Below are 22,677 nucleotides of genomic sequence, written 5' to 3' on the forward strand. Positions count from 1 at the left end.
GTAGGCAAGATTTCTGGAAATGAATTCCTGGTAATGATTACTAAAAAGTTTCCTGTAAAAAGGGATTCTCTAGGCACCCTAGGAATGCTTCCCTCCAAAACACATTGGATTCTCTACTAGTATGCAACAAGGCAGTGTTGTTTCATAGTCTTTAGACAGGAAAAGCCAGAACTAGACTCATTTCTGACTTTAGAGAATTATACAAGTAATGGAAGCACTGTGATAAAATGTCATCCATCCAGAAGTTTGGAGGAGCATATTTATTGCAAGACCTGGAACTATAAGCCAAAGTTACAGATAACCACAGTGCTGATGGATTGCCAGTAAAACTGTCAATGAGAAGACTCCATTGCTCTATCTTTTCCATGGTCGTCTCTCAGCAGTAGGAATGGTAACAGCAATGACAGCAGTAACAGTGCTGACATTAGTGATAGTTGTGTAAGCAGCAGCATTTCATTGCCTACTTTTTTGTCAGACCAGTGGCAAATTTTATCTATCTGCCTGTCTCTGCTTGCCTAGATAGATAGATAGACAAATAGATAATCCATGCTCCTTACTCTTACATGCCTTTCACTGATAAGGAAGCTGAGACTTGACAAGTTCAGGTAATTTACTTGAGGCTACCCAGCTGGTTAGATACAAAATCAGGATTTAAACCTACGGTTATCTTATTTCCAGGCTGAACTTCTTTCTCACCACCATACATCACAGCAGTGTCGGTAAATAGATGTTTTTCAGTGTGGAGGGTTAAAAATAGTAGAAGAGATGCACAATAGCTTGTTGAAGACAGCAAACTTTTTTAATGGTTTAAACTCCTGTTATTTCCCACCTGGATTAACACAATAGTCTCCTAGCTGATCTCCTTGATTCTGCCCTAGTTCCCCTGAAGCTTATTTTCAAGATAGCAGCTAGACTGATTCTATTAGGACTATAGTTAAGAAGTTTTGCTTTTCATTGGGGTGTAACATATTCCTCAGATCAAAATCCACTAATGGAGTCCTATCCCATGATAAAAGCCAAATCCTTACAATTAGCTTTAAGGCCCTATACTACATGGGTCTATATCACATCTCAGGCCACATATTGTACTACTCCCTCCTGCAGTCCACCCCCAACCCCACACACACTCTGCTGTAGCGCCCATCAGTCTTGTTGCTCTTCCTCAAGTCAGGCATGATGCTCCTTTAAAACTCCCCCCCCCCCATCATTATGTTTGTTGTAGACTGTTATTAGGTTCGGTTAAGGAGTTTGACTTCCTATTTCTGGTTTTGGTACAAGATTGACATACTATAAAATTAACCATCTTAAAGTGAACAATTCAGTGGCATTTTGTACATTCACAAGGTTGTGTAACCACCACCTGTATCTAGTTCCTAAACATTCTCATCACCGAGAAAAACAAAACTACCCATTAGGAAGTCACACCCCAATCCTCCTTCCCCTCAGCCCCTGGCAATCACCAATCTATTTTCTTTCTCTATGGATTTGCCTATTCTAGATATTACATATAAATCAAAGTATACAATGTGACCTTTTCTTATTTTTTTCATTTAGCATCATATTTTTGAGGTCCATCCACATTGTAGCATGTATCACTACTTCATTACTTTTTTATGGCTAAATAATATTCTATTGTATGGATATACTACAATTTATTTCTCTCTTCATCTGTTAATGACATTTGGGCTGTTTCCACCGTTGGGCTATTGTGAGTACTGACGTTATGAACATATATCTACAAGTACCTGAGTCCTTGCTCTCAATTCTTTTGGATATATACTTAGAAGTGGAATTGCTGGGTTATATGGTAAAACTTTCTGAGGAACTGCCAAACTATTTCACACAGTGGCTGAACCATTTTACATCCCCACCAGCAATGTATGGTGATTCCAACTGCCCCCTAGGGGCTTTTGCATTTCCAATTCTCTCTCCTGAAGGCTTTTCTGATAGATACCTAAGTAGCTCACTTCTTTACCTCCTTCAGATATTTACTCAATTGTCATCTCATGGAGGTGACCCTGACCATCAAATTCAAAATGGCAGCCTCCCAATCCCTACTCGCTATCTCTTTCCTTAATTTTTCTCCATAGTATTGATCATCTAACATACTATATAATTTTCTATTTTCTATTCTTTGTCTTCCACCACTGAAATGTAAGCTCAATGAGGGCAGAAATTTCAGTCTGTTTTTCCACTACACAGAACAGTGTCATGTACATAGTAAGTCCTCAATATTTGCTGAAGCGTTTGCCAAAGTGTGCCAATACAAGAGCAAGAAACTAAGTCTCTGTACTTTAGAGGTTATTTTTCTAATATGGTGATGGATTGAAACTGAGTCAATCACACCTTTTATTCAGCTGTAACCAAAAAGTGCACATGTATGAGAAGGCTATTTCTGAATCAGGTAAAGCATTACTATCAGAATGTGCTCAAAGTAAAGGGCTCAGACTGTCAAACCAAAAATCTCAGCACCAATTAAAACCCAACTGACTATAATAAGTAAGCTTAGTACTGACCGCCTAAAACGTTTTATTTAAACAAGTAAAAACTATGCTACAGGTCACAGAACTTTAAGTGTATTATACTTAAAGAAAATGAATACATACCATAAGAAATATGATCTCCTGGAAGAACACAATGCTGTACCCCTATCTAAAACATTGCTAGAGCAAGAATGTAATTTATAATTTTGAACTATGACAGAAGCAGATAAAATATTCATATAAAAATAGAACTTATGTCAAAACCACAAAGAAGTTATTTCTGAGCAAAAGTTTAAAAACTGGTGTAATTAATACTGCTGAATTGTTCATTTGAAAGTGGTTTAAACGGCAAATTTCATGCCATATATTTTTACCACAACTTTTGAAAAGTAAAAAAAAAAAAAAAAAAAAAAAAAAAAAAAGGTGTGTGGGGGGGTAGAAAAATGGTAGATGAAAAAACATCCTAGAGACAGATCTGGAAATAAACAGTAGAGTATCACCAAACCCATTACTAAGAAAGAAGACACTTTTGAAGATTTTGGAAAATCATTTATAGCAGAAATCAGTCTGGAAAATTAAAACTAAATAGATTCAACTCTTTTGACTATTAATTTCAAAGATTAGACTATATAAGAAATGGTCATTAAAACTGGTTTTCAATATGTTCATTATAGGCTGAATATTTGTGTCCACCCCTCCACCGATTCAATCATTGAAATCTAACACCCAATGTAATGGTGTTTGGAGATGGGGCCTTTGGGAGATAATTAGATTATGAGGGTGAAGGCCCCATGAATGGGATCGTAAAATAGACCCCAGAGAACTCTCTTAACCCTTTTACCATGTGAGGACACAGTAAGAAGATGACCATCTATGAACCAGAAAGCAGGTTCTCACTAGACACTGAATCTACCAGTACCTGGATCACAGACTTCCCAGCCTCCAGAACTGTGAGAAATAAATTTCTATTATATATAAGCTACTCATCTATGGTGTTCTGTTATAGCAGCCCAAATGGACTAAGGCGGTTTCATAGTTCAAGGGTTCTGACATTAAGAGAAAAACCACCCATGACTGAATCAAACTTCAGAGCCTGCCCACCTTCATAGTTATTAAGATCACAAAGGAACTCTTCCCAGTGTTTAAAGTTCAAGAAATCAGTAAACTATAAACAGTGAGCTTTTTAACTGTACTGGACGGAAAACAACAATATGTATGTACTTAGTAGATAGAGCTCCCCATCTGTAGGCTAAGTAATCAGACTTCCATGTAAGAAGCAAAACAATGTTCTTAATGGTATGATGAAATCTACAGCTTCTATGTAATGGTATTTGTTAGAAAATAATTTCGGAGGCACTTTAACAATACAAATTTTATTAAAAAAATAAGTAATAACATCAAAACTGTTCACCAAATCTATAGTCAATGTAACCAAAATACACACCAAATTAAAAAATATATACATCTATGTATATATGTGTGTGTATATACATACACACACACACACATATGCAAGAAACAAGTGCATTTTTGGTCCCAATAGTTTTGAATATATTATCTTTATCCAAAGGAATTACATTAATGGCTAAGAAGATATTATGCATTACATGTACAGAAATGTAACTTTAAAATTTGTTTTAAGGTCTACAGAAAGGGTTTTTTGTCAATTCTTTATATCTTTGAACTCACAATCACTAAAATAATGTTAATAATAGTTCTAAGATGGATAAAGGGTATAATAACGTCTAATGGTGTGAAAAATAACCAAATTATGAAGATACCAATAGGTAGCTAAGTGAAATCTGTAGAGAAGTCTACGGAATTTCTTGGAGTTCTTAACAAAACAAACACAAAAGGTTTAAAGAAAAGAAATAAATGTGGACAGAACAGAACAGACCTCAATAAATTTGTTGAAGAACAACATAAAACCAAGATAAAATTAAGTTAAATTAAAAACAATTAAAGCCCTGGCTGATGTGACTCAGTGGATTGAGCTTTAGCGTATGAACCAAAAGATCGCTGGTTCAATTCCCAGTGAGAGCACATGCCTGGGTTGCAGGCCAGGTCCCTAGTTGGGGGTGTGAAAGTGGCACCAGTCAATGTTTTTCTCACACATCCATGTTTCTCTCCTTCTCTTTACCCCTCCCTCCCCTCTCTCTTAAAATATACATAAAATCTTTAAAAAATTTTTAAAAATATTAGTATTGCCAAAAACCCCTAGGGTTAATACTGGATAAAGCTTAAAATGACCATAATAATAACTGTAAATTGGGAGTTGTAATTTATTTTTAAGTTATTTATTTTTAGAGAGAGGGGAAGGGAAGGAGAAAGAGAGGAAGAGAAACATCAATGTGTGGTTGTCTCTTGGCATGCCCTACACTGGGGACCTGGCTCACAACCCAGGCATGTGCCCTGACTGGGAGTCAAACTGGTGACTTTTTGGTTCATAGGCTGGTACTCAATCCACTGAGCCACACAAGCCAGGGCTGGGAACTGTAATCTTAGAAAGTTGCTTTCCAAGAGCATGAATTTACAATCTACACTGGCAAATTTTATAGTCATTAAACTGCACACATGACCGAAGAAGACTAAAGGACAGCAGCCTAAATGATTAAACTTCAACTTGGGTGTTAAAGCATTGATCTGATGGGCTTTTCTTGGTCAGAACTGACCTATAAGCTTAAGGTATAAAACCAAAGGCCCTAGTGGGAAGTTGTGTCCAATTTGGTGGTCATCTCTGGCCAAATCAGCATGATCCACCATGAAGGAAGGGACTCTTCTCAAGCTAGGGCCACAAACTAGAAGAGGTCTCACAGTTAAACAACTCATATTTCTTGGAAAGAGAGAACAGGCATCAGTTGTGTCCAATGAAGGGGGACACTGACCAGGAGTACCCTGGACATTTTTGAAATTTCTGTGTTGCTTCTCCATCTGAAAAATATGAAAAACAGAATAATGACAGACAAAGAACGAGAAGAAAGACAGCTACCTGACCTAAAACTGTAAGATTTGTATGAACTTAACTAACAACAACAAAAAAAAGGTGAACAGCCATAACATTTGAAATGCAATATTCTGAAGGCAAATACAGCAGAGAAATACACAAATTATTTTAAGCAAAGCGAGAAAGATGATAACAAACAAAAGTTATTTTTGGAGAGAGCCAACTAGAGGAAAAAAGCGTATGTTAAGATATGTTAACCTGACACAAAGATAAGGTGGAATAAGAATCTAGTGCCATCTGAAAGCTGGAAAGAGCTGAATAATGAGAACTAGTGTCATGAACTTGGCTGTTTAACCGTTTTTGTGTGAGCAAACACTTCAGAACTTTGAACTTAGGAAACTGGCTCTGTGTAAAAAAACACTTCAGAACTTTGAACTTAGGAAATTCCAACTTGTCTTGCACCAGGTTGCACGAGCTCCATAGAGCAGGAATCTATTTCAACAAGCAGCTTTAAAAACAAAAACAGAAACAAAATACTTTAATATTTTTCATTTCTATTAATGATACATTAAAATATGCAACTGTTAAAAATCCATCAAAGAAAAATACAGTGAATGAAAATTCAACTTACTCAGAAGTGACTTCAGAAGTTGAGGTACTTTTGGGAACTGAAATTAGAAGTGTTTAACACTTAAAATAGCATACATAAATAAGACTATATGAACTTAATAAAATTAAGACCCCATATTGTGGTTGATCAAAAATAAAGTAATATCAGAAATATAAAACAATGCAATTATTATATATACATACCATTCTCTGTTACAACTTGGCAAGTATGATTTTTACGTTGACTTAAGTGTTTAGCCATACGATCTAAACTAGAAGAATCAGCTAGGAAATCACATTTAAGGCACACAAGAGTAATGCCCCTATGAAAAAAAAGGAGAGAGAAAAAAAAGTTTTTTCTTAAAAAAAATTTATTTATTTACCTTTAGAGGGGAAGGGAAAGCAAGAGGGAGAGAAACATCAATGTATGGTTGCCTCTTGTGTGTCCCCTGCTGGGAACTGGCCTACAACCCAGGCATGTGCCCTGACTGGGAATTGAACCACGGTTGTTTGGTTCGAAGGCCCGTGCTCAATCCACTGAGCTACACCAGCCTGGGAAAGTTTTTTAATATTTTATAAAAACCTATACACAGGCTGAATAATTGTTTTTTTTCCATTTAATAACTCTTTTTTCCCCAATTTTTATTTATTTTTAGAGAGGGAAAGAGAGGGAGAGAAATATTGATGTGCAAGAGAAACATCGATTAGTTGCTTCTCACATGTCCCCTACTGGGGACCTGGCCTGCAACCCAAGCATATGACCTGACTGGGAATCGAACTGGCAATCTTTCAGTTCATAGGCCGGTGTTCAATCCACTGAGCCACACCAGTCAGGGCTCCATGTAATAACTCTTGATTTCCTTTTTATGCAACATGACCATTATTTTTCAATTTTATTATGTGACCTGATATATTTGAAATGGTACTTTAGAAAATGGCATAGCCATGTCTAAGTTATGCTAACATTTAGTGCTTTATAAACTGTTTCCTCTCATACCAGTTGCTAAAAGATACGAGTCAAGAGACCTAAAGCCCAGTTGTGGCTCCACTAACAACTTGTATAACTAGTGCAAGGCACAGTATTTCTGTGCCTTTGCCTATCTGCAAAGCAAGAATATAACATTCATTCATGCAATATGTATTTGTTGAGAACTCTTTTTTTAGCAATATTTTTACTGTGGTTCAAGTATAGCTGTCTCCATTCCCCCCACCATTCCCTCCCAGCCCCACCCATCCCTGCCTCCCACCCTCAAACCTACCCCCCTTTGGCTTTGCCCATGTGTCCTTTACACATGTTCCTTGCTGGCCCTTCCCCTATTATCCCTCTCCCTACTCCCCTCTGGTGACTGTCAGTTTGTTCTTTATTTCAATGTCTCTGGTTATATTCGTTGAGGACTTTATTTACTTTGTAGAGCCTACAATATAAAATCTTAAGTGACAACAAAATCGTAAAAAATGGGAATGCTTTAAAAATAAATCGTTAAACATAATGTAATTATTGTTATTATCAGCTTATGAACAAAATGTAAATATACTTTTACAATTCATTTTAAATTTAAGTATTTGATCTGTATAGAAATAAAAACCATTAATATACCTTAGACTGACTTCTCCCCTGCAGCTCTAGTCTTAATAGTTTATTATGTATTTATATCTGGGTGTCATGTTAGCACATCAAGAATGATCTTCATAAGAATGTGGAGAAAGTTAGGAAAAGCTGAACAACCCAAGGAAACTACATGTCTGACTTGTACCTTTCCATTGGATCATATAAGCTATTAGGATTTTTCCTTTTTCTAAGTCATTCCAAATATGAACATTAAGTAAGTGATCATTATTTGGAGAGGTGCTTCCTGGGTCCATTGAATATGATAGGTAGGTGGGGGCATCTTTAATGCTGGGGACCAGATAGTATTGCTGTGAACTCCCTGGCATTCTGTTCTGTAATCTGAATCCTGGTGGGGATAGGCTAGTTCAGTCCAAATGGAAAATCCACTAGTTTCTTAGTTTAATGACTAAAGAAAAAGGTTGGTGCTCTCTAGCATAAGACCCCCTGTATTTCATGACATCTCATTTAGATATGCAGGACTGCCACAAGATGAAGCAAAGTCTCCTTGAGGAGACTGGCCTGGCATCAATCAGAGCCCCTACCCTATACTAACTTAACATTGCTGAGAGAAGACTGATGTTTGGATTAGAAAACAATAGAAATTTGGCAGAGGCCATGAATGCACTGGTCCAGAAATGCATAATGTGCTCAGGCTGTCAGACTTTGTATGAGATCCAGGAGGCAGCATTTTAGATAGTGGACATTCTAAAAGAGCACTTGATGTTATTTTTAAGGAGGACCAGAAATTCAAAGTCAAGTTCTTGAACAGATGGGGAAGCACAATTCCAAGTCAATGGGATGAAAGCAGAGACAGAAGCAGAGATTAGTCAAATACCACTGACAAAGCAAGAGGAGAGGGTGGAGCAAAGGAGATTCACCCACAGGTTTGGTTGCTCTCCCAGTTGGATTTTATTGACCTACCCATGTGTTGGGCAGTTTAGGGAAACCATCTCTGAGGTGTTATTTAAAGGAAAGTTTTAGCCCTGCCTGGTGTGGCTCAGTGGATTGAGCATCGACCTGTGAACCAAAGGGTCGCCAGTTTGATTCCCATTCTAGCGCACATGCCTGGGTGGTGGGCCAGACCCCAGTTGGGGGTGTGTGAGAGGCAACCAATTAAAGGAAAGTTTTATGATACATAATTCACATGCCATCCATTTCAGCCATTTGAAGAGTACAATTTATTGATTTTTGGAATGTTCACAGAGCTGTGCAACCATGACAACAATCTAAGTTTAGAACATTCTCACTATCCGAAAAAAGAAATTCCATATCCCATGACCCACATAAGTATTCACTTGTCCCTACCTTTCCTAACCCCCACAGGCCCTAGCCAATGGCAATCACTGATCTACCTTTTGTTTCTGTAGATTTACCTATTCTGGACATTTCATATGAATGGAAAATACAGAGTATGGGGCATTTATTTTGTGACTGGTTTCTTTCATTGATAGGTTCATTGAAGTTCTATTTTCTCTACAGAATTTACTCTTCTGTTAAAACTGTTTTGCATGTGTGTGTATTTATTATTCAATTTAGACTACTTTTTCCACTAATAAAGTATGTATATACATGGAAGTATCCTGATTAAGAAAGGTTATGGTTACTATAATCCAAATTAAAAAAATTCAAATCAAGTATAGTATATAGCATTAAAACATAATCTTCATACACCTGAAGTCATGTGCTTTCCTCCCCACCCCTGAAAGTCACTTCTCCTGAATGGTCTCTCTTATGATGTCATATCAACAATAACAACAACAACACTCCCTCAAAATTGTAGTTTTGACACCTTTTTTCTTGAAAATTGTCAATATTTCAAACATTTTACTTTTTTAAAGATTTTATTTATTTTTAGAGAGAGGGGAAGGGAGAGAGGAAAGGGAGAGAAACATCAATGTTTGGCTGCCTCCCATGTGGCCCCCCATCGGAGACTTGGCCTACAACCCAGGCATGTGCCCTGATTGAGAATCGAACTGGCGACCCTTTGGTTTGCAGTTCACCAATTCACTGAGCTATGTCAGCCAGGGCAAACATTTTATAATATTAACAATTCATTGAGCACTTACTGTGTTGAGCTGAAGGTTTAACATATCGTCTCAACTAAATCTTAGAGAAACGCAAAGAAGTAGTTGTTATAATGATAATTTTTTTTTAAATAGAGGACAGGGCCAGGTTTGGTAACTTAGCAAAGCAAGGGCCCGGTTTCAAACTCGGCCCTCGGATTCCAGAGCCCTTATTCTTAAACATGATGTAATACTGCCTCACCACCTTAACCCAGGTTATTAAATTAGTTTTAACTGCAACAATAGTCTTAACTAGTCTATGTGCCCTATACAGCTACAACTCACCTTTTATATCCCTCCAAATGGACTTTTCTTTAGTACTCTTGGTTCTGCACAAAAAACCATTGCTTTTCCCAATGTCCTCAAATTAAAATGAAGTTCAAATTCCTTAGCCTTTTTCAAGGCTTCCACAATCTGGATCTAAGCTAAAAACGACCCCCCCACTTTGATCTCAATACTATTTACATAAACTTCATGCTCTATCTAAATTGTACTGTGACTTCTGCTTTTTTCCTTTCTGCAATTTTATTCATGCTGTCTTCTACCTAGAATGCCCATGTGCCCCTTCATATAAGTAGAAACCTCTCTTTCCTTTGAAATCATTAATTCTCATGGCACTCATTATAAACCTCCTTGTATTACTGTAGTTATTTATTTAGTGGATTCTGAGCTAAGTGTGTGGTATAACCAAAGTTAATTATAAGTACCTTTAGAAATGTTAATTGACAATTCCTTTTGTACAGTAAACAAGTTGTGTACTTTTATTTCAAAAACAAAAACCTTACAAATTATGAGGCTATATATTGATAAAAAAGTATTAGTTACTTTACTAGGAATCTTAAACACCTTTTATATTCAAATATTGTTGGAGAGACTGAATTTTTGTTTTTCATTGTGAAACTACAAAAGCTTTATCTTAATGACTAATACCACTGAAACACAGTTTAGCTAGAGACTATATCCCCTCTTTGATCCAAGCATATAATAAACAGAACTCTATATATCCAGGAGTAATCATTTCATTTTCCAAATGAGGCACTCCAGCATCAGGTTAAAAGAAGTTACTATAGTCCTGACCAGTGTGGCTCAGTTGGTTGGGCACTGGCCCACAAAGCAAAAGGTTGCCACTTCAATTCCCAGTCAGGGTACATGCTTAGGTTGTGGGTTTGATCCTCGGCTGGAGTGTGTATGAGAGGCAACTAATCGTTTCTCTCTCACATTGATATTTCATTTTAAAAGTTGGATTTAAAAAAATAAACATTTTATTGTATTTTTCCATTACTTTATTCTCATTATACCCTTTTCCACTTCTACCCACCCTCTCTTCCCCCCACAATTACCAACATCGAAGTTTTTCTCCCTCCCTTCCCCTTTCCCTAGAAATAAATAAATACAGCCCTGGCTGGTGTAGTTCAGTGTGTTGAGGGTAAGCCTATGAATGAAAGGGTCACTGGTTCGATTTCTAGTCAGAGCACATGCCTGGGTTACAGGTCAGGTCCCCAGTGTAGGGCATGCTAGAGGCAACCACACATTGATGCTTTTCTCCCTCTTTTTCTCTCCCTTTCCCACTCTCTAAAAATAAATAAATAAAATATTTTAAAAATAAAAAGAAATAAATAAAAGGAAAAGAGTTAGGTACTGTAATTTTTCAACAGAAAAGAGAGAGAATAAAAAAAGATCAACTAGTTACCTGAGAGTTCTACAATGCTTCTTAAAAATAGAAAACTGTTTACTTGGATGGCTGCCATGAGAGCTGGAGAGATAAGAGACAAATTAGATTTTATTACATAATAAGTTGTATTAATTTTATAACCATATTTCAAGTCTATGTTTAGTTTATTAATTTTGAATAAAAGAGCCTGGTCTACATTGTAAAATTCTATCAGTCATTCTATCAGTCATCTGTTTACTTCAGAATTTTTATCTTATATGTCACTGTACCTGTGTATTTTTAACAATATATTGCCCTAAGAATATTCTTAAATGATCGGTACCACAATACTGTATATAAGAAAATCTCATAGTTAAAATACAAAGACCATCAAATGGAAATTTCCAACTATTAAGGGTTGAAAACAATGTAAAAGATATTTGCTAATAATGTATTTCATTACAATATAAAGTTATAAATAATAATTATCACTTCCTAATCATATTGAGTACTTAGTGAGTAAGGACAATCTAAATGATCCTCAAAGTTAAGTGCTACCTGGGATAAATGACATTACTTACCATTAGTAAAGCAAAACATTTAAATAATCTTTTGCAATTACCAGGAGAGCTTTTAAGGAAAGTGAATTAAGGGAAGCACAGCTCTGGAGTTAAAACAGTAATCCCTATACACATAGAACAGAAAACCACTAACCAAATTTTGTAGCCAATGATAACAGCTTTTATATTCCCTTTTAAACTGATAAGGAAAGCTTTCCTATATTAGAAATCCAGGCAGGATTAGCTAGGATTGGCATAGCACAGTAGCATTACCTAAAATGTGGTCCATGGACCAGCAGTGTCTGCATCACCTAGGAGCTTATGAGAAATACAAAGCCTTAGGTTCTACTCCAGAACTACTGAATTTATCTCTGGCAGTAGGGCCCAGAAATCAGTTTTAACAAATTTCAGGTAGTTATTATGCAAGAGGGAACATAGCTAAACATGATAAAGGCCATATACGACAAACCCACTGCCAGCATACTCAATGAGCAAAAACTATAAGCATTTCCCTTAAGATCGGGAACAAGACAGGGATGTCTGCTTTCATCTCTCTTATTCAATGTAGTATTATAAGTCCTAGCCACAGGAGTCAGACAAAAAGAAGAAATAAAAGGTATCCAAATTTTAAAGGAAGAAGTAAAACTGTCTTTGCAGATGACATGATACTATACATGGAAAACCCCATAGATTCCACCAAGAAACTATAAATGAATAAATGAATTCAGCAAAGTAGGATACAAAATTAATATTCAGAAATCAGTTGCATTTTTATATGCCAATAATAACTAACAGGAAGAGAAAAGAAGAAAACCATCACATTCACAATTGCTTCAAAAAGAATAAAATACCTAGGAATAAACCTAACCAAGGATATAAAAGACCTGTACTCATGAAATTATGATACTGAAGAAAGAAAATGAAGAAGATACAAATAAGTGGAAGCACATACTATGTTCATGGATAGGAAGAATTAACAGCATTAAGATGTCCATACTACCCAGAACAATTAATAGATTCAACACAATTCTTATCAAGATTCTAATGACGTATTTCACAAAACTAGAATAATTCAAAAATTTACATGAAATCACAAAAGGCTCCTCATAGCAATAGAGATCCTGACAAAGAAGAACAAAGTTGGGGGACTTATACTACCTAATGTCAAACTATATACTATAAGACTAAAGTAATCAAAAGAGCCTGGCACTGGCAAAAAAAAAAAAAGCAGACACAAAGATCAATGGAACAAAAGAGAGAGCCCAGAAATAAACCCACATTTTATAGTCAATTAATATTTGGCAGAGGAAGTAAACACATATGATGGGCTAAAGATGGTTTATTCAATTAACTGTGTTGGGAAAATTGGACAGATACATGCAGAAAAATGAAATTAGACCACCTTCTCACACCGCACATAAGAATAAATTCAAAATGGATGAAAGACTTAAATATTAGACCTGAAGCCATGAAAATCCTAGAAGAAAACATAGGCAGCAAAATCTCGGACATTGCTCATAGTACTATTTTATTAAATAGCAATATTTTATTAAATATATCTCCCCAGGCAGGAAAAACAAAAGAAAAAATAAACAAATGGGGCTTCATCACACTAAAAAGTTTTTGCACAGCAAAGGAAATGGTCAATAAAATAAAAAGGCAACCTACCGACTGGGAGAACACATTCACTGATACATCTGATAAGGGGTATAATATCCAAAATTTACAAAACTCAATACCAAAAAAACAAACAACCCAATTAAAAAATAGGCAAAGGACTGGAATAGACACTTCTCCAAAGAGGACACACACATGGCCAATAGACATATGAAAAGATGCTCAATGTCACTAATCATCAAGGAAATGCAAATTAAAACCACAGTGAGATAGCATCTTACACCTGTGAGAACAGCTATCATCAATAAGTCAACAAACAACAAATGCTGGCAAGGATGTGGAGAAAGGAAATCCTTTTGCACTGCTGGCGGGAATGCAGACTGGAGCAGCCACTGTGGAAAGCAGTATGGAGATATTTCAAAACATTAAAAATGAATCTGCATTTTAACTCAGCAATCCCACTTCTCAGTATATCTGAAGAAATCCAAAACACTAATTTGAAAGAACATAAGCACCCCTATGTTCACTGCCATGTTATTTACAATTACCAAGAAATGGAAGCAACCCAAGTGTCCATGAATAGATGAGTGGATAAAACAACTATGGGACATTTACACAATGGAATTCCACTCGGCCATAGTAAATAAGAAAATTTTACCCTTTGCAAGAGTATGGAGAGACCTAGAGAACATTATGCTCAGTGAAATAAGCCAGTCAGAGAAAGACAAATACCACACATGATTTCATTCATATGTGAAATCTAATGAACAAGCTGAACTAACAAGCAAAACAGGCAGACTCATAGATGGAGAATAGGACAGCTAATGGGGTGGATGTGAGGGGGTAGAGGGAGTGAGCAAAAAGGAAAAAGGACTCATGGACATGGACAACAGTGTGGTGATTGCTGGGGAGAGGGGTATAAGGGGAGTAAATGGTAATGGGAAAAATTAATAGAGATTGAATTTAAAAATTGGATAAAAGACTGAAGGATAACATGGTTAAACATGACTAAGATGTAAAGAATTACAGGACAAAAAGCAACATTCAAACAGATGATTTTGAAGGTGAGGTTGACTATAAAGTTGGATTTGTGCAGATGGTTAAAAAGATGGATCAACCCCTGGCTGGTATGGCTCAGTGGACTGAGCATGGACCTGCAAACCAAAGGATCACAGTTCGATTCCCAGTCAGGGCACATGCCTGGGTTGCAGGCCAGTTCCCAGCAGGGGACACACGAAAGGCAGCCATACATTGATATTTCTCTTCCTCTCTCCTTCCTTTCCCCTCTAAAGATAAATAAATAAAATCTTAAAAAAATAAGTGACAGAAATTGGATTGTGAAATCCACAAGTCAGAGATAAATATATAAAATCTTTTTTTAAAAAGCTATTAAAAAAAAGATGGATCAAGACTGAAAGTCATGGAGTAATAAAAATTCAAAATAAATATTGTATATGATGAGTTAAAAGGGGAGGGTAGTAAAGCAGGGGGTAGAAAATGTCACAAGTGGATGTGAAGTGCTGGCTTTAAAAAAGTCAAGGTACCATGAGGTCAGGCTGATCATCAAGGGGAAAAATACCTCGCAGGCCAAGTGCCAAAGCCATAAAAAAATGTGGGCAAATCCTAAGAAGCAGAAGCTAACTATGACCAGAAAGTAACAAAGGTCTTGTAATGATTTAGGAGAAAACCACTTTTATTGGTTATACCTTATTTCAGAATAAAAATAAATAGAACAACTTTAATTTAAATAATCACTTTATATCAAAAAATTTTTGTCTACTAAAAAAGAATCCATCCTGAGGAAGTGCTACAAATGAAATCCAAATGAAAGTAATGTGGGTTCTGAAGTCTTTTTCAAGTATAAAGTGTATGAGGCCTGTCCAAAAAGTATCCAGCCATGTATTATGAAAAATAGAGACATTTATTGAAGGTATAAAATACAAGAATCATTGTACATAGGAAAATGACACCTCAGTCCCCTTAAAAGTAGGCACCTTGGGACCTCACACAGTTCTAATTGCCATCTGCTTCCCCATAGTATTTTCCTGAATATCATCAATGGTCTGAAACCTCTTCCCTTTCAAAGGTGATTTTAGTTTTGGCAAAAGCCAGAAGTCTCAGGGCACCAAATCTAGGCTGTAAGGGGATAGTCACTTGGGTGATTCGATGTTTCACAAAAAAATCTCTGCATGAGTTGTAATGCATGAGGGAACACATTGTTGGGATGAAGCTGCCAATCACCAACTGCCCATAGCTGTGGCCTTCTGAATCATCTGAATAGTTTTGGCAGAGGAATGTTCAAACTTAATGCAAAATTTGATGTAGATTTGTCCTGGCTGGTGTAGCTCAGTGGACTGAGCGTGAGCCTACAAACTAAACAACCAAGGTTCGATTCCCAGTCAGGGCACATGCCTGGGTTGCAGGCCAGTTCCCAGCAGGGGACCCACGAGAGGCAACCGTGCATATTTATTACTCTCCCTCTCTCCTTCCCTTCCCCTTAGAGATAAATAAATAAAATCTTGAAAAAAGTAATTAAAAAAATTTGATGTAGATTTGTTGGTCTACTTGCTCAGTCATTTTGAATGTGACAGTCACACAGTACACATGCTCACCCAATGACGTCTACTGCCCCCACTGACTAGTACAGTGAGGTTGTCATTGTTTCACACATGTGCATTCCAGTCCACTCTCCTTGGCTGCCAGGTTACACCAATACCATGCAAACTGTTCCTATTATATTAATAATGGTTGGACTTTTTCTGGACAGACCTCATATGGTAGGTGCTAAAGTACGTAATTTAAATTGAGTTGATGTATGAAAGAAATTCTAATAGTAGCATCATGACTGGAATATCCCCTACAGTCTCTCATGTCACATTTCACTGAATGGAAGAAAAGATGGATGACTTGAAAGACAAATGGACAGGGGGATGGATGAGAGACAAGAGTGTGAGGCAGAGGGACGATGGATAGAAACAGAGAGCATGCAAATGTAATCACCAATAATGGGTCTTACCATCTTTAACAAATCTGATGTCTCTCAAAGTGACTGCTCATGTGGGTTACACGTATTTATTGAAAAAATATTTTTAAAACATTAAAATTTTATGTTTGGAAAGAACCATTTTTGAAAGAGTTAGAAAAATAAATTTCCTTAACAAACTTATTTTAATTTCATTAGCTTCAGTTCTTAAAATTTTGTGCCATTAATTTCATTATGCTGGCAAACAGTATTGGGCAATATCCTAGAAATTCCCTATTGCTAGATCCCTTTAGCTCTTTGATGTGACAAACTGGCTTCTAATAGGATAAATTTGGTTTAAAACAAAAAACACAAATACCTTGAATGGCAGTTTTGATTGGCAGTGTACGAGTTTAACTCACCTCGCCATATGATTTACAAAGGCTTTGTTACAGTTAGTGTTGTATTTGCAAAAATTACAGTGGATATATATTGAAAAGTGACTTGCAAAATCTTTTATTTTGGAATGACACTCAATGCACTTGTGAACTCCTCGGCAACACCTTATGGAGACAGAAAAAAATGATAAAATTTGTTTGTAAAACAAAAATAATAAGATAAAGCTTTATTAGCATTTTATTAATTGAAGCTAAGATATTTAAGTTAACATCTTTAAATAAATAGAGATTTAATAACTTGAAATTTTTCTTTGAAACAAGCTAGGATACGTGTAAAAAATCTAACAGCAGTTAACCTTTCCCTGGAAAGAAAAGGATCATATTAACCAATTCGACTATCACAACATATAAACACAAAATACAAGGTTAATGTAAAAGATAATTACACAAATAAACACATTAACTCAAGTTTTGCCCAACAGTTATAAAAAGTACCTTTTTACTGCTTGATGTTTATGCCAGACAAAATCAACACGTAAATGTGCAAGAGTTTTGTGCTATGGTAAATTATATTAAAATAAAGCTTTAATATTTAACGTAAATTGACGTGAATCAGGAATAAAATATATTACCTTAAATTCTTCAAAGCTATGCTGATTTTGTTCTTTCTGTTGCGTTGTTTCTTTTGCTTGTAAGAGGTTTTTGCTTTGCATTTAGATGCACGTCTACCTTGCTTACTTGCATTGGATGTTTTACTTGCAGTGGACGTAGTTGCACGAGCCTTATACATCTTAGCCTTACTTGCATTAGATTTTGTGGAATTTTTAGCAGTTGTATTTTTCGACTTTGGAGGTGACACCTGAAGAGAAGAAGTGCTTGGAGTATCACTGGAAGATGTAGTTGATGGTTTTGAATGAAGGTGTCCAAATGACGCTCGAATAGTAACCTATAATGGCAACGTATATTTTATAAAATTAATCATCACCATAATACTAAAAAGATCACTGCAAGCAATCACAGATTTGATAGGCCTTCATTCAAAGAAGATACACGCATGGAAAATAAGCATATGAAATATGCTTGATATCACTATTCATCAAGGAAATGTAAATAAAAACTCCAATGTGATATCACCTCAGACCATCTAGAATGGCTATAATAGAAAAAGCAGATAAGGGCAAAGATGGAGGCATAGGCAGATATGCTTCACTTACTCACACAACCAAAAGGACAACAAAAAATTTAAAAACAAAAAGACAGCCCTGGCTGGTGTAGCTCAGTGGACTGAGCATGGGCCTGTGAAGCAAAGGGTCCCCAGTTAAATTCCCAGTCAGGGCACATGCCTGGGCTGCAGGCCAGGTCCCCAGTAGTGGACACATGAGAGGCAACCACACACTGACGTTTCTCTCTCACTCTTTCTCCTTCCCTTCTCCTCTCTCTAAAAATAAATAAATAAAATATTAAAAAAACCTCAGCCACAATTGTCACAAAATTGAACTGTATGGACATCTGACAACCAAGAATTTAAAGAAGAAACATTCATCTAGACAGGTAGGAGGGGAGGAGTGGTGCCACAGCTGGTGGAAAAGGTGGTTCCACATTTGTGTGTGATAAACCAGGAGGAACAACTAGGGAGTGAGACAGACCGAACTACCCAGGGTTCCAGTACCAGAAATAAAGCCTGAAAACTTCTGGCTCTAAAAACCTGTAGGAGTTTTTAAAAATGGACCTGCCTTTTGATCCAGCAATTTCACTTTTGGGATTATATCCTAAGAACCCTAAAACACCAATCCAAAAGAACCTATGCACCCCAATGTTCATAGCAGCACAATTTACAATAGCCAAGAACTGGAAACAACCTAGGTGCCTGTCAGTAAATGAATGGATCTAAATACTATGGTACATATACACAATGGAATTCTATGCAGCAGAAAGAAAGAAGGAGCTACTACCCTTTGCAACAGCATGGATGGAACTGGAAAGTATTATGCTGAGTGAAATAAGCCAAGCAGTGAAAGTCAAATACCATATGATCTCACCTTTAACAGGAAGCTAAACAACGAAACAAACAAGCAAGCAAAATAAAAACAAAGACACTGAAATAGAGAACAGGTGGACAGTGACCAGAGGGGAGAGGGGAGGGAATTTCAGGGGGAAAAGGGGGAAAGATTTACAGGAACTAGTATAAAGGACACATGGACAACAACTAAGGGGGGTGGAAATGGGAGGGAGTTGGGGAGCATTGGGGGGGTGGGCTGGGATGGGAGTAAAAAACAGAAAACTGTACTTGAACAATAATTAAATAAATTTTTTAAAAAACCTGTAGGAGTTTTTAGACCTGTGGCAGTGGGAGAAACTGTCAGTTTCATAGCAAAGTCTGTTGGAGGGCCTTATGGGGTCCTACATGCACAAAACCACCCATCAAAGAATCAGAACCAGAAGGGTGCAGTGTGTTTGAGAGTAGCAGGGTAAGTGAGTGAACATCAACCAAGAGCTGAGCAAGTGGCACTGTCCCCTCTCATACCCCTCCCACACAACACAGTGAAGTGGGTTGCCCTGCCCTGGTGAATACCTAAGGATTTGCCTCTTACAATGTAATAGGTGTGCCAAGACAAAGAAATAGGGTCCAAATTAAAGAACAGATCAAAACTCCAGAAAAATAACTAAGCAACAAGGAGACACCTAACCTGTCAGATGGAGTCAAAACACTGGTAATCAGGATGTTCACAGAACTGACTGAGTATAGATGCAAAATAAAGGAAGATGTGAAGGCTGTACAAAATGACATAAAGAAAAATATATAGGTAACCAACAGTGAAGGGAAGAAAACCAGGACTCAAATCAAAGATTTGGAACAGAAGAAAGAAATTAACATTCAACCAGAACAGAATGAAAAAACAAGAATTCACAAAAAAAAATGAGGAGAGTCTTAGGAACCTCTGGGAGAACTTTAAATGTTCCAATATCTGATTCATAGGGGTATCGGAAGGAGAACAGGAAGAGCAAGAAATTGAAACCTTATTTGAAAAATAATGAAGGAGTATGTCTATTTCCTTCCCCAGACTGGGGAAGGAAATAGAAATGCAAGTCCAGGCAGCTCAGAGAGTCCTAAAAAAGATGGACCCAAGGAGAAACACACCAAGACATATGATAATCATTATTACCCAAGATTAAAGATAAGGAGAGAATTTTTTTAAAAGGTAACTATGAGTTTAAGATTTTACTTATTTATTTATTTTTAGGCAGAGGAAAAGGGAGAGAGAAAAAGGTCAATGTGTGGTTGCCTCTTGTGTGACCCTACTGGGGACCTGGCCTGTAACCCAGATATGTGCCATAGCCTTGGAATTGAACCGGTGACCCTTTGGTTTGCAAGCAGGCACTCAATCCATGGAGCCACATCAGCCGGGGCAGGAGAGAATCTTAAAAGCTGCAAGAAAAAAGGGAGAGTTACCTATAAAGGACTTCCCATAAAACTATCAACTGATTTCTCAAAAGAAACCTTATAGACAAGAAGGGGCTGGAAAGTATTCAAAGTCATGAAAGGCAAGATCTACATCCAAGATTACTCTACCCAACAAAGCTATCCTTTTGAATGGAAGGGCAGAAAAAGTGCTTCTCAGATCATCACCAAGCCCTTATTATAAGAAATGGCAAAGGGATTTATCTTAAAAAAAAAGAAGATAAAAATATAAACAGTAAAATGACAACAAACTCAGAACTCTCAACAACTGAATCTAAAAAACAAAAGTAAAAATAAAAACAAACTAAGCAAACAAGTAGAACAGGAACAGGACCAAAGAAATGGAGATTACATGGAGGGTTATAAGTGGTGAGAGGAATGGGAGAGAGTGGGGAAAAAGGTACAGGAAATAAGAAGCATAATTAGTAGGTACAAAATAGATGAAGAAAGGTTAAGAATAGTATAGGAAATGGAGAAGACAAAGAACTTATATGTATGACTCATGACATGAACTAAGGGGGGCAGTGCTGGAGAGAAAGGGGTACAGGGTGCAGAGGGATAAAGGGAAGGAAAAAAACGGACAACTGTAATAGCAGAATCAATAATATATACTTAAAAAAGATTTTATTTATTTATTTTTAGACAGAGTGGAATGGAGACAGAAAGAGAGGGAGAGAAACATCAATGTGTGGTTGTTTCTCACACGCCCCCTCACTGGGAACCTGGCCTGCGACTCAGGCATGTGCCCTGACTGGGAATCGAACCAGCAATTTTTTGGTTCACAGGCCAGCACTCAATCCACTGAACCACACCAGCCAGGACACAATAAAATACACAGAAAACAAAGCAGATAATAACGAGTGTTGTCAAGAATGTGGAGAAATTGCAACCCTCATTATTTCTGGTGAGATTGTATAATGGTAGAGTAGTTTTGAAAAACAGTCTGGCAGTTCTTCAAAATGTTAAATATAAGAGGTATACAACCCAGCAATTTCACTCCTAGGTGTTCCATTCTAGCAATTTCACCTAAGAGAAATGAACTACATTCACATAAAAACATGTGCATGAATTTTCAGAGAAGCATTATTCATATAGCTAAATGTCCATTGGTGAATGGATAAATAAGATATGGAGTACTCCTATAATGAAATAACATTCAGCTATAAAAAAGAATGATGTACTGATATATAAGTTGTGGTATATAAATACTGATACAGCCATAAGAGAGAATGAAATGTTGATACAAGCTACAATATGGATGAACCTCTAAAACATTATGCTAAGTGAAATAAGTTAGACGTAAAAGATCACTTATTGTATGATTCCATTTATATGAAATGTCCAGAGTAGGAAAATCCACAGGGACAGAAAGAAGGTTAACATTTGCCTGGAGCCAGTGGAGGGGAAATAGGAACTGACTATGAATAGGTATGGGGTTTCTTTCGAGGGTGTTGAAAATGTTCTAAAATGGATGGTAGTGATGGTTGCACAATTCTGTGAATGTGATGGGATAATAGTATGGTATATGAATTATATCTCAATAAAGCTGTTTAAAAAATACAGAAATACAAAGAGTTAAAGATCATTACTTTGAAAATGATAAGTATAAAATACAATCAGTTAAATCTTCCATTTATTCTGAATGGTTATACCAATTAAATTAAATTTACATCAATATTTACTTACTGTTATAATATTACAGTATTGTATTGATAGTATTTATATGATAACATAGGTATTAACTGATAATTAGGAGTTAGTGCTAATTATTATTATTATTATCATCAAAAAACATATTTCATGGCTATTTTATGCTCTGATATAGCTAAATAGCTTTCACAAATTTAGGGGTCAAAATTTGAATCTCAAAGGCCTGAAATAACAACTCTGGAATGGCCTCATCACTCTTTTATACTTAAGATTTTATTTATTTATTTATCTATTTGCTTTCAGAGAGGATGAAGAGAGGGAAAAAGAGAGGGAGAGAAACATCAGTGTGTGAGAGATACAATCAGTTGCCTCTCACATGCCCCCAACTAGTGACCTGGCCTGCAGTCCAGGCATGTGCCCTGACTAGGAATCAAACTGGCAACCTTTTGGTTTGCAGGGCAGCACTCAATCCACTGAGCCATAGCACCCAGGGCTAGAAAGGCCTATACCACTCTTTGATGACTATAAAGCAGATCTCCAGTAAATGTGACCTGCTTTCTCTGGGGGCTCACAGAGCAAAATTTATGGTTCCAAAGGTTACTGTGGAGGTTACATCAACCTGCCATATATCATGGAAAGTTTTATAATATTCAGAATCTCCTTTAAGGGAG

The 22,677-nt window shown here is 36.7% G+C and overlaps 1 protein-coding gene across 6 annotated transcripts in view; it reads right to left on the minus strand.

Annotated features, from left to right (window-relative positions):
* Positions 1 to 3,893: 3,893 nt before the first annotated feature.
* Positions 3,894 to 22,677, minus strand: part of ZNF280C (zinc finger protein 280C) — a 77,418-nt gene continuing 58,634 nt past the window's right edge. For all 6 annotated transcript variants that reach the window (XM_037147091.2, XM_037147086.2, XM_053662356.1 and 3 more), the window contains 6 exons: positions 17,529 to 17,842; positions 16,921 to 17,061; positions 11,399 to 11,461; positions 6,241 to 6,359; positions 6,059 to 6,095; positions 3,894 to 5,935 (listed from right to left, as the gene is read on the minus strand). In XM_037147091.2, the coding sequence (XP_037002986.2) occupies positions 5,920 to 5,935; positions 6,059 to 6,095; positions 6,241 to 6,359; positions 11,399 to 11,461; positions 16,921 to 17,061; positions 17,529 to 17,842 (690 nt within the window). In that variant the 3' untranslated portion in view covers positions 3,894 to 5,919. The remainder of the gene's footprint in view (positions 5,936 to 6,058; positions 6,096 to 6,240; positions 6,360 to 11,398; positions 11,462 to 16,920; positions 17,062 to 17,528; positions 17,843 to 22,677) is intronic.

This window comes from Artibeus jamaicensis, unplaced genomic scaffold, assembly GCF_021234435.1.
Source record: "Artibeus jamaicensis isolate MK-2021 breed Jamaican fruit bat unplaced genomic scaffold, CSHL_Jam_final contig_240, whole genome shotgun sequence".
NCBI classification, from domain to species: Eukaryota; Metazoa; Chordata; class Mammalia; order Chiroptera; family Phyllostomidae; genus Artibeus; species Artibeus jamaicensis.